This window comes from Emydura macquarii, unplaced genomic scaffold, assembly GCF_026122565.2.
Source record: "Emydura macquarii macquarii isolate MOO-44397 ecotype Brisbane River unplaced genomic scaffold, CSIRO-AGI_Emac_v2 contig_3220, whole genome shotgun sequence".
In the NCBI taxonomy this organism is placed as follows: domain Eukaryota; kingdom Metazoa; phylum Chordata; order Testudines; family Chelidae; genus Emydura; species Emydura macquarii.
This window is the reverse complement of record NW_027133357.1, coordinates 3,032,778-3,045,150: the sequence shown is the minus strand read 5'-3', so window position 1 is coordinate 3,045,150 and position 12,373 is coordinate 3,032,778. Positions and strand designations below refer to the sequence as shown.

General features: G+C 57.3%; 1 protein-coding gene and 1 pseudogene across 4 annotated transcripts in view; both read right to left on the bottom strand.

Annotated features, from left to right (window-relative positions):
* The window catches only part of NAV1 (neuron navigator 1), a 255,063-nt gene that overhangs the window by 42,804 nt on the left and 199,886 nt on the right, over positions 1 to 12,373 (bottom strand). The window contains exon 1 of one of the 4 annotated variants that reach the window (XM_067531846.1): positions 8,891 to 9,711. The exons of the other annotated variants lie outside the window; for them this stretch is intronic. Coding sequence (XP_067387947.1) covers positions 8,891 to 9,042 — 152 coding nt within the window. The 5' untranslated portion in view covers positions 9,043 to 9,711. Of the gene's footprint in view, positions 1 to 8,890; positions 9,712 to 12,373 lie in introns of those variants that run through there. 4 annotated transcript variants of the gene reach the window in all.
* LOC137142516 (U2 spliceosomal RNA) lies at positions 35 to 211 on the bottom strand (annotated as a pseudogene).

The window sequence follows — 12,373 nt, the reverse complement described above, 5'->3', positions numbered from 1 at the left end:
AGCTGCCATCAGCCCTTAAGTGCCTTTGGCTCGCGGAGGATGTGTTGTTCCTGGAAATACTGCAGTACCAAGTCAATGAACGGAGTGGATGGAGCAGGCTCATAATCCAGCTCCCTGTTCTAAGAATCCATTTAATATAGAGTCCGCAGATAAAGGACATATCGGATATTAAACTGGTAAGAACAGACACTATGATGTGTTACCACGGTATTTGGTAGGTGAAAGTCCTCAGTGTCATATTAATCCAGGTGGCAGCAGTGGGGCAGAAGAAGCAGGCACCTTGAGGGGGCCCTTCTGCACAGGGGGGGAATTGTCACTCCATGTGCCTCTTAGTCGCTGTGGCTCAGGAAGGGCGCGGTGATGTTATATGCTCACAAAGGCAATGGGTGAAGCTTTCAGAGAGACTGAAGCTTTCCTAGTTCCACGGGGGTAGGATCCGCAGTAGGAAATTCCATTTCACCCTGCATGCACGGCCAGCAGGGGCCAGCCAGATGGCACAACAGCCCATTCGCTGACATTTACGGAAATGAAACTGGCGCAGTGGCTTCGCTGCGCTTGGTGGGTGCCTTCTTGTCCCTGAGCAGTCCCGGCAGGAATCCGTGAAAGGATGACAATCATCCCTAGCTCTCATACAGCCCTTTACATCAGTCTGTCATGTCTTGATCCTCACACCCCCCTGTGAGGCAGGGCAGGGCTATTAGCTCCATTGGACAGATGGGAAACTGAGGCACAGAGAGATTAAGTGATTCTCCCATGGTCACAGGAAGGCTGTGGCAGAGTAGGGAATTCAACGCAGGTCTCCGAAGTCATAGGCAAGGACCCTAACCACTGCACCAACCTCCTGAACCCTGAAACCATCGCAAATCTGAGCCCAAATGATTTGTGACAAGAGTGTTCCTTGATGTTTATTATTCTCAGCAAATCTGGGTTCTACTCCCATCTCTGTCACCAGCCTGTCAAGTCATTTCCTCACCCTATGCCTCAGTTTCCCCATCTGTAAAATGGAGATAATGATTCTGACCCTCCTTTATGAAGCGCTGTGAGAGCTACTGATGAAAGTGCTAAGTAAGAGCGAGGGGTTATTATTCTCCTCCTACTCACAAACTTTCACCCATCCAGCTAGGAAACAGAAATGATTCCAATGCGACTGAGGGGGCCAATCAGACAACCTGAAAAAGGATGACCCTAAGCCACTGGGGAAGAACCCGTAGGGTGGAAATTTGCCACAACTATTCAGCCTTATCTCTGACAAACAGAACTCGCAGAAAACCCAGTCAATTCACAACTGATCCCCTGCCCAGAAGCAAGACTAACTAACTTCACGAGGAAGCCAGCTCCACCTGCTCAATTGCCTTTCTATTTAAAAAAAAAAAACAACCAATGTGCGTAGACGTGTCTGTACAGCACCTAGCACAATGGGGCTCTAGTCTAGGACTGGGATTCTTCAGGGCCACCGTAATATTCCTAATAAATAATGTACAGGTCCCATTGCAAAGGGGTCTTGGTCCAGGACCTGGATGGTCTCCTTTGAAAATCCACAAGCAACTGACATGTTATCCAGATCTGGCTTGAGGAGCATGTGCCAGCATTCAAACAGGTGTGATATGGCCACTGCCGGCTGGAGCAATTCTATCGCCAGAGCAAAGGTAGAATTCCCATTTGCAATGCAGTCTTCTGCTCTGCCTTAACAGTAAACTGCAAAAGGAGGCAGGAGGTGGAGAACGGGTTTGTCTCCCTTTGTGGTCGCTTAGAAAAGCAGGACTTGTCTACCCTGGAGGTCTCTCTGCAGACTGGAGAATTAATGATATTATGACATCATAGACAGACTCCCTCCCCCCCTTCACTTTGTGCTTGCTTTTCTTGCCTATTTAACTCCGATGGCCAATGAACATAATGGAGAAATGAAGCTCTGTTAAAGATCTAGATGTGAGAGCTCCTGCTAAATCTTTCTACGGTCCCTAAGAGAGTCTGTCAGCAAAACCAGGGCAGACCAGGCCAGACAGGCTTTCTTTATACATCATACACAGAAGCAAAATAATCAGGGCAACCCTCAGTTTTCTGAATCCTCTGTAAGCCCCATGGGACACCCCAGGGGTCAATGGGATTGCCTGTGGTGAATTGCTAGCCAGGGTGGACTCTAGCCCATTACAAGTGGATTTCATGAGATGAACTTGAGAATGTACAAATGTCAGCTGGACAGGAAGAAAGGTCCCCCAGCAGGGAGATCTGTGAAGCTGAGGCATCATTTCCCTAAAGAAGCCCATTGCTACAGTAGCGGGGAATGGCCTGCGAGGTCTGATTTTGAGGGCTTTATAGAAGCAGCACTCAGGCTTTCGCAGCTGTCACTCACAGCTATCCTGCACGCTGGGGTGCTGGTCGGGAGAGGAACGGATGGATGTGTGTCTGAGGGGAGAAGGAGCAGCGGGGCCGCAGGGTGGGTCAGAGTAGCAGAACATCTGGGATCCCAGTAAGGAGAAGTGCTCAGGACCGGGCAGGGGGACACTGCCAGGACATTCACCTGCCCTGCTGCTCAGGCTGCCATAGGGATTAGGGAGGGATACGGCTCTGATGGAGGATGGTAAAGCCGGAATGATCAGTAGCACTGGGGCTGTGAGGAACAGACGCTTCTCAGTGTGAGAGAGACACGGGTCAACTATGGCACATGGCCTGGCTCTCTGCCCTGACTGCAGAGCCCAGCTAACGGGGGCATTGCCTCTTTGGGGGAACTGGCAGGGAGGGAGGGAGATACCTAGGCCAGCACCTCTGCCCAGCACCCATGGGGCTGGCAATAGATGGAGCTCCCGTATTTAAAGACAGCTGGGCAAGAAAAAGATCCAAGCCCAAGGAAGAGGTCATCTAGCAGGCTGCGCTGTCCCCTTCCTCCAGCCACAGTGACAGCAAGTAACAGGGGGTACAAATAGCGTCTGGGCGAGCACCGCCAGCACACACACTAGTGTGCACACACACGCCCATCTGCACCCACACAAATGTGCGCACACCGATCTGCACGCCGTGCTCACAGGCGCACAACCTGTCACCCGGATAGTCGCTGACACCCCAATAAAAGTGGGTGCCAAGTGAGCGGGTCAGCCCCAGCAGCACATTCCCAGACACCTGGTCCCACACTGGGCCTGGCTCTAGCAATGGGCTTCCCCGCCCCCTGCAGGGCCCCCACGACGACAGATCCCCCTTCGGCTGCTGTCACTTGTCTGCCAGACCCGCTCACTTTCCTGTCCTGCCATTACACCCAGTCCCCAGCGACCCGCCCCCACAGCACAACGCCCCCACACGGCTTCTGGAGCAGGACACAGGCAGAGAGAAGCCGTTCTCCCCCTTAGACATGGGTCTTGCAGCCTGCCCCCACAGGGCCTGTGGCAGGCTGCTCCACACAGCGTCCCCCTCGGGGATCCTCCTAGATCAGCAGGGAGGGATGGCTCCAATGCAACAAAGTGCCCTTTCTCCCCCCCAGGGCTCAGCATGCTCCTTCCCCGGCCTGCCCCTCGTCAGATCCCAGCCCTGCCAGCCTGGGGTGACTGCTACTCAGGGGTCCCCCAGGCCTGAGCACGAGGCCCCACAATCTCCCCAGCCCAGCAGACCTGCCTTGCAGCTGCCCCAGACTGGGCCAGCGTTAGGCAGGTCCCTGGCAGAGCATCATGGGCGAAGCCGTCAGGAACCGGCCCCCCCTTGAACCGTTCCCAGGCTGGGCGCCAAAGTGGTGGCAAGGGGCTAGTTTATAGTGCACAAGAGCTCGGATGCAGGCCCGCCAGGGAGCTTCTCCCATGGAGCTGTTGCCACCTGGTGCAGGGCCAAGGGGGCACAGACAGACTGGCTGTCAGCCTCCAGCAGGGCGCTGCCCAGGCGCCATGTGTGGGGGCCCCGGGATGCCCCGGCAATCAGAATCTGCAGGGCCCGGTCAACACTGACGTGACTTTTCTTGTTTGCAGTGGAGAGACACACGCACTAGAGGGGAAGGAAGGGGTAGGTGCGTGTGCAGGGGGGTGCATGTGCGTGTGTCGGGAGGGGAGGTGTGCATGGGTGTGATACAGACGGATGAAAGGGGGATGCATGGGCTGCAGCCAAACAAATCCCATCCCCCCATGACTGCCAACGTACCCCAAACCCACAGCCCTCCCTCTCATTCTAATCCTGCCCCATCGCCGTACAGCTCCGCCCAGGCCCCTCAACCCGAACCCACAGCCCCCCTGCTCTGCCAGTCCCGGGCCACATCCGATCAACAGAACACACTTGGTGAGTCTGTGACTGCAATCAGATGTGGGCCAAGCAAAGCAGCTCTCGAGATGGGAAGGCAGGAAGACCGTGCTGCTGGGTGGCAGCCCGCACTCACAAGCACCGAATCGGCAGAGAGTCACAGAGCCTATGCAGCTGAGTCACACCAGCTGGGAGTCCTCGGGCATGTCGGGCTCTGGGCGGGAGCAGCCCAACCCTGAGCGCAGGGCGGGTGCAGAGTTAAATCAGAGCCCAGCAGGGGATGTTCGTCTTGTACTAACATGCCCCCAGAGGCACTACAGCTCATCACCTTCCCAACGAGCTGCAAGGCTGACCCACAATTAGCTCCGTCCAGGAACAGCATGGCGCCACTTAGGCTCACAGCTGAAGCTGGGACAGTGTCCTTATCCCCATGTCACAGAGAGGGAGACTGAGGCACAGGGACGGGAACTAGCGTAGCCCAGGGAGTCTGTGGCAGAGCAGAGATTGCGGGCTGGGAGTGCCAGTCTGCAGCAGAGACATTCAGCAAGGCTGGCCACTGTAGGTGTCAACATTCCTGTGCGAGAGAGGGAGTGCTGCCTAGTGGGTAGAGCAGGGCCCCTCCATGGCCAGGACACTAGGGTTCTGTTCCCAGCGCTGGTCAAGTCACTCAGTTTTTATGGGCCTCAGTCTCCCCCTGCTGTAAAATGGGGATAGCAATATGATCCTTTCCCTCCCGCCCAGTGACACTCTGCTGGTGAGGGCTAGACAAGGGAGGCTCATCGCTATTTGTTACTAGTGGATACACAACCCTATCCTGTTCCCCGGAGCAACCCACACTAGCACATGAGCCTTTGTCCACCTCTAGTGGCTGGTCTAGATATGTGTCTACTGCTACCACCACCCGACAGAGGAGTTACTCCTTTAACTCAAGGGCGAGAGCAGCGATACTCAGACCGCAGTGGGTCAGGAACCAAATTAGTGATCAACATTGCTCCAAAAAGCCAGTCGTGTGAATGTGTTGTTTCATTTACTACAGTACCACATATTTATATTTAAACAGTATGACCGGGGAAATGTTTAGTTTAGATACGTATTAGTCTCACAGTAAAACGGCTGACCAAGTATTACTAGTGTATCAACTACAATTGGTTAACAACACAGTAAAAGCATCTGACTGGTTAATAATGTGGAGTGATGAATAATTAAATCACAGGGTGTTTTAATATCACATGCTGCAAAGAGCCACAGGAGACACACTGAAGAGCCCCTTGCAGCTCCTGAGCTTCAGTGGGAGTATCGCTGCGCTAGAAGCGTGTGCCATGAGTTCGGAAAGCCCAGGGTTCAAACCTCTGGTGACCCTTGTGGGGGCTGCAGTGGGAAGGCTCTCAAGGTCCCCCCGAGCCACAACCTTGTCCTACTGAAGTCAATGGGAACCCCGCTTTTGACTCTAATGGGGCCAGGAACTGGATATCTGGGAGGTGGCTAGGAAGAGGGAGATGGGCCAATTGCTGGTCTCTAGGTCTTGGCCAGATAAGGGAATTGACATCAGACACTTCCCGTCCCCCAAGGACCCAGCCAGGCTGGAGGCTGAGAGCTCACTGGCCTTTGTACAGAATAAGGAGCAACTTGAGCTGTAGTTGACCGCACCTGGATCTGTCCATGCCTCTGTCCACCACACCACCTGCACATTCAAACACCCGCCTCCTGCCACGAGCCTCGCTGTGCAGGCAACGTATTGTGCAGCAGCTGCCCCATGGCAGCACCAATAAAAGGGGTCGTAAACACCAGGGAGAGAGCTCAGAACACAGCGGAGTCCTGCCTTCCAGAAACAGATCCACAGCCCTGGGGGAAAAGGAGGCTGTGGAGCTAACCAGGACCGCTTGTTAGAACTTAGCACCTGGAGACTGGAAAGGAGAACTCCCCTTTGTTCATGTGACAAGGCTGCTGTCAGGCACTTCCCCATCCAGATGCCCACTTCCTCCCTTCAGAGACTGACTGAAAGGGCAAATATTTAACCCTTTGCTGGGGCATGCTACAGACACCGGTGCAGGCGTGTTTTATGTCATGCTGCTCCCCAGCAGGGGGTGCTGTGGTGAGCAGTGGGAATCCATGCTGCCTGCCACGGCAGTGACCTTCAGATGCGAGAGGCACCATTCCCAGGCTGTTAGCGCTTGGTCCAAAGCCCCTCCCCATCTCCTGGAGAATTAGCTGAGATCAGCATTCTCCCTGGGTTTGCCCTTGCAGAGAGAATTAGTGCGGTGTGCTCTGCATCCTCCCCCCGCTGCATACAGCAAGGGGGTGCCAGGAGGCAAAAAGTACCCCTCTGGGTTGTGCAAGGGCTCAGAGACTGTTGGGTGGGAGGAAATGAGTGCCCAGCAGGTTTAAGGATACTGGTGCACTGCCAGGGCGGTCAAGATGCCCCACAGCCCCCTGCGCAGCTGTGATTAGCGCCAGTGTCCGCTGCACACTCCGGCTGTGTCTGGGGTTGGGCTCTGTGGTACAGGCACACCTGCAAAGGGGGCAGGAGGCGGGTGAGGCATTCAGGAGGTTGGCTCACACAGCCTGCGGGCCCAGAACAAAGCTGCACAGGGAGCCATTCCAGCTCCACTCAGGGTTGCCTCCCACAGAGGGAAGGAGGTTGCAGGGACTGGGCCTGGGTACGATCTCGCTGTGGCCACTGGTGCCTGGAGTGAGCCTTCTTCACCCCGCCACAAACCACTGACTGAGGTCCCAACTCAAAACAAGCTGGTGCCTGGCTTCTAACCCTGGCTTTGCCACTGAGCTGGAGTCTTGGGTTCTAACCATGGCTCTAGAACCCCTGGCACCTCTGGGGTCTAACCATGGCTCTGGAACCCCTGGGTTCTAACCCTGGCCCTAGGGAAATCCCTTCCATCCTCTGTCTCCCCCCATCTCTGTAGGGGAACAGAGATCTGACCCCAGCAGAGGCCGGGAATTTCCATTTGGGAATCTCTGTGTTGGGAAGGCAAAGCCTAACTATTGAATTCAGACTAATCTAGACAAAGCGCTGCAGGGAGCGATCCTGTCCCAGCCCCGGAGGAAAAGATGAGATAGGACCCGCTGGCTCTGTGAGTCATCCCAAACCTTCCAGCTCCGATCGCAGGCAGGGCCCGGGGCAGGGAGGGCTGGAAGCAGAGTGCCAGAGCTTTTCAGGGGGGAGGATTTGGTGGTGTGTCACTAAGAGCTTTGTTTGCAAAGCCACAAGGATCCCAGGCAACCACCGCTGAGCCCTGCCGGCTCCCGAGACAGATCAGCCAGCCACCGACTGACTGCTTTCATTTCCTTATCCACCCCACAGCGACATCAGATTTGCAGGGTCGCCAGAGAGCTCCCCGGGGAGCAACCCACTGCCCAATAGCTCCGGGCTCCCTCTCTCCAGGTTCACTTCTCCATTGGCAGTTTAAAACCTGCATCTCTCACCCCCTCTCTTCTTTCCAAACCAGGCCTGCTCGCTGGCCCGGCCCAGCTCGGTAAATCGGGGCAGCTCTGCCTGCAGAAACTAAGCGTGCAGAAGGGCAGCTTACCCCTTCCCCTGAGCAGCTATTACAAATCCCACCCGTTCGCCTGCTGCATTCACAATTCACACTGCTGCTCTGTGCTCTCTCCCGTCTCCCCCCCCCCCCCGCCACACGCTAGCCTATGGGGCTGTGCCTGCCCATTCAAATCCGCCCCACGTCGCCAAGCCCCACCTAGTCCCCTCCACCCGCCAGCACCTTCGCCTTGCAAGTTGCTGCTGCTGAGCTGAGCGATTGCATTTGGCAGGGAGGAGAACGGGGCAGAAAGCACCGCTCTGGTGCCGGATCCCCGCGCCCGGGCAGGGAAGCATGGAGCGCGCGGCGCTGCAGCACGGTAGCAATCTAGTCGCTAGCCCCGACTGCGTGCAAGGGGGTGTGTGCGGTGAGTGCGCGCGCGTGCGCGCGTGCAATGGTGCGTTGTGCGCGCGCGTGCAATGGTGTGTGGGGGTGCAATGGTGTGTTGCGTGCATCTGTGCAGATTTTGCAAAGAAAATAAATTTGCAACTTCCTTCCCGAGGAGGGTTTTTTCCCCCCCCTCTTGTTTCCAGAAACGGCTGGTTTCAAACGGCGCTAAACAAAATACCCCCCCCGCGCAAAATAAACACCCTAAACGGGTGAATTTCCGCCCGGCTTAATGTCAAATCGGATCCTCAGAAAGGGAGCAAAAAAATAAATGAATAAACTTCGGAAAATGCGGCCGTTTCCGCACAAAACGGGACGCGCCCCGGGGAGACGCTGCCCGGCGTTCAGCTCCGCGACCAGCCGAGGTTGCAACCGAACAAATGGAAGAGAGCCACGGGGGGGACGGGAGAGGGTCCCCCCAACCCCGCCTGCCAAGCACAGGCCGGGCTGCAAACACCGCGCATGGCCCCGGCGCCGCGACCCCCGGGGGACACACCGGGGAGCTGGGGGGGAGGGGGGCTCCTGTCACGCCCCCCCCCCCCCGCTACCGCACCGCTGGAGCTCAGCCCGGCTCTGCCTCGCCCCTGGGCGCAGCGGCGGAGAAAGACGGGGCCGATCCCTTGTCACCCCGCACCGGCGGGCGGGGGACCCCCCCCCTCTGCTGGGGCAGGGCGCCCCGGGATGCCCGCCTGCCCCAAGGCTGGGCGCTTGGAGCCAGCATCGCCCAGCCGGGCTCCCCTTCTTACCTGCTGGCCAAATGCCCCGTCCTGAGCGGCCGCCCTGCTCCCTGCTGCACCGGGGCGTGCAGCATTTCCGCCTCTGCCCCGCGCCGCAGCGAGCAGCCGGCGCCCCGCTCCGCGTTCGGGTTCCCAGCGAGCAGCAGCAGCAGCAGCCACATGCAGCGGGGAGGGGACGGCCGGGAACAAGCCCCTGCCCGCTGCAGCGCCGGCCCGCCTCCTTCCCCCACGCTCTCTTCGCGGCCGGCTCCCGGTTAGCTCGCCTTAAAGCTGCAGCGCCCCATTTCTCCCCCGCGCTGCCGCCCGTCCCGGAGCTGCCCCTTTAACACCCGCCGCAGGTACGGCAGACAAAGGGCTTGCCGCCTGCCGAGCCGGCTCCTCGCAGCTCTCCCCGCACTGAGGCTGCCCGCCGCCGCACGAGGCACGCACCCGCTCCCCCCCCCGGAGAAGCAGCTCCCATCAACACCCCCGCCTGGAGACGGTGGGAGCCTGCGCTGCAGCCCCTGGCTGAAGAATCAGCTGCTTTCACACCCCTAGGGGCAGAGGGCCCAGCCCGTGCCCAGCAAAGCGGCCTTCACCCCTAGGTGGGCACGCGACAGGTGTGGGCCCCCCCTGGTAAATTCATGATGCCTTTGGGGTAGCATTTCTCTGGGGCACGGAGAAGCCAGCTGGCTTTGTTTTTTTGCTAGACCTTTTGTGAGCTGACTGTTAAGTGCACCAGCAATCACAGCCCCGTCCTGTCCTGTGTGTCATGGCACTGCCAGGTTACGGGCACCCCGGCAGAGGGGAATGCCCTGTGGGTGCCAGTGTCACCCTGCCCACCATACTGCAAGAACGCTCCTGATTTTAAATCACGCCCAACTCCTCCATTGGCTACGCTGGGGCTGACTGAATTACCCCTTGTCTGTTTAGTGCTATTAATTATCACCCATGTCTGGTGCACTAGCTGCTGCTGCCTCACCTGATGGGGCAGTGCTCCACCCCCCCAGGCTGGGTCTCCCTTCCTCACTTTTCAATGGCCAGGCTTTGATCATTGCCTCTCTATCTAGGTACTTATCTGCCCCTTATTACCACAGTATCTGTGCACCCCACAATCCTGTCTGTATTTATCCTCACGCCCCCTGTGAGGCAGGACAATTTTGTCAATGGGGAACTGAGGCACAGAGAGGCTAAGCAACCGGTCAACGGCCACACGGGAGGTACATGGCAGAGCAGGGAATTGAACCCAGGCCTAAGCTAGTGCCCTGACAGCTGGGTCTCCTCGCAACCCCAGCTAGCTGCACGTTTCCCTTGACATTGTGACTTGCTGCATAACATTGCCAAGGGCCTGATGCATGCAGATGAAATCCTCCCCTCTCCCCCAAGGACCCAGTTTGGAGGTGGTACTGAAAGAGTTAAATCCAAAGGGTCTCCCAATTCCGATCATGCTAACACCCTCATGGCACCTTTCGTCCCCATCGCCTCCTCAGCAACACCCCCAAAGCGTTAGTGTCCCATGTGCACAGTGCCCAAAGCAGCCTGTGGCTGACTGACCTAGGACAGCCAGGCCTCTCTGAAAATCATTGACACGGCTCCTATGAACGCGCAGTCAGAGGTCCCATCTACACAAGGGCTTTGGTACAAGCTGTATCACTCACTGGATCTGTGTCCCTAAAGCGGGGCTGCAACCTCAGGGTGCTCAGGGCTTTGACGAGGTCGCGCTGAGGTCACAGCTACGCTACGACTTCGGACGGTGTTGCAAACAAGTCTCGGTGACTCAGCCGTGGCTGGAGCGTAGACAGGGCCTGAGGGAGACAGACGCAAGGGGAGACACAAGCAAGGAGGAATCACTGGTGGGAGGAAGGAAAGATGGACAGAGAATGGCTGCTGCTGCTGTCTGCGGCTAGCAGGCCTGATGACTCTCTCTCTCCCCACCCCCCCCAAACAGCTGATTTTAAGATCTTCTTCCATCCTTCTCCTGCTGATCAGTTTCTGTGCATGCGTGCGAGGGACCTGGCCGGTATTTGCCACCATGGGCTCCACCCCTTCTCGCTATCCCAAGCTGTGCCAGGGAAGGCGCATGATATACAGAAGCGCCATCGATACGTTAAGGATCCCTGGAGCTAGGACCGGACTCCACAGCAGACTCTTGTCTCCAGCCATGACCAGCGCTGGCTGCATCAGAGGGCGGCCCCAAGACCGAGGCTGCCTCTCGCGGTGCCTGGTCTCCCAGGTTCTGACTCTCAGCGTTGGTCTTTAGGCGAATCCTGTGATGGGGGTACCATCCGCGTCCAGAATATTGCTTCCGTTGAATTATATCAGCCACTGGCTCCTCCCAGGCCTCTGCGCCCTGGGACGAGACACTTGTGGGCGTGGGGGCCTGGGGAGTTAGGGATCTGAAGAGCCCCCTAGCCCTTTCCGCTGCCACGGCCCACAGATGAACTCCCAAGGAGGCAGCCTGGCAGCCCCCGTCCAGAAGGTGCCCCAGGAAGAATCTGTTTCAAATGAGCCCCCTTTTTGACACCCCTTGACATCCCCCCCTCCCCCCCACTGCCTAACCCTGTATCTCCACAGGTGATGGGGAGAGGGGTGTACATAGCTCCTGGGAACACCAAGGGAACAAACCCTGTGCAGAGATTTGTGAGTGTGTGTAGGCAGGGAATTGGAGGCACTTTCCACGGGAAGGGATCCTGGGGAGAGGCAGAGAGCTAGGAGCCGGTTCTGGACCCAGGGTGGGATGGTGACGGGGTTGCTGCCATCCCTGGCTCCAATGGCTCTGCCTGGCCTTACAGAACCATTAGAAAGGCTCAATCCAGCTCCTATTAACATCCATGAAAAGGCTTCCACGGACAGGGCCCCCATATGGGGGGGAAGGGTACACTTAACCAGGGCCCCCGGAGACTCTGGGGAGCCCGGCCCAGGCTGCAACCCCCATTAACCCCATTATGAGAGGGGGCCCGTGTTAAAAGTTTGTACTGGGCCCGAAAAAATTATGCTTGGGCCCTGCCCGTGGAGTGGGACTATGCCCTTCTGGAGCAGAAAGGAACCTTTGATCTCCATGCTGTGTCCTCTGCAGGTGTGCGCCCCCTCATTTGTTGCCTGGGGGAGGTGTTTATAGGGGCCAAGCTCCACAGCAGGGTGAAGGGGATTAATTGCAGCGTTAGCAGCGCCGTTGCTCAAGCCCTGCAGAACTGGTCCCAGTGGGCTCAGAAATAATAATTCCTTCCTCATGCTTTCCTCTGCCTAAGCAGCGTCCCTCTGCTCCTTGGTAAATAGGCTCCTGCCCAGGTCTCTGCTTTGTTTATTCCTGGCTCTGGTGAAGCAGTAAAATAGGCAGGGCCAGGGCAGGGCTGCCACCGTCAGCTCAGAGAGGCAGCTCCAGCTATTGCTGGGCTTTATTTGCCAGCAGCATGCAAGTGTGTTGAGCATGTGGTTAATGTGCATGTCAAGGAGTTTGCACTGGTGCAGGCAAGTATAGGACATGTCAGGGTAGGTGGATGCATGATCATATAC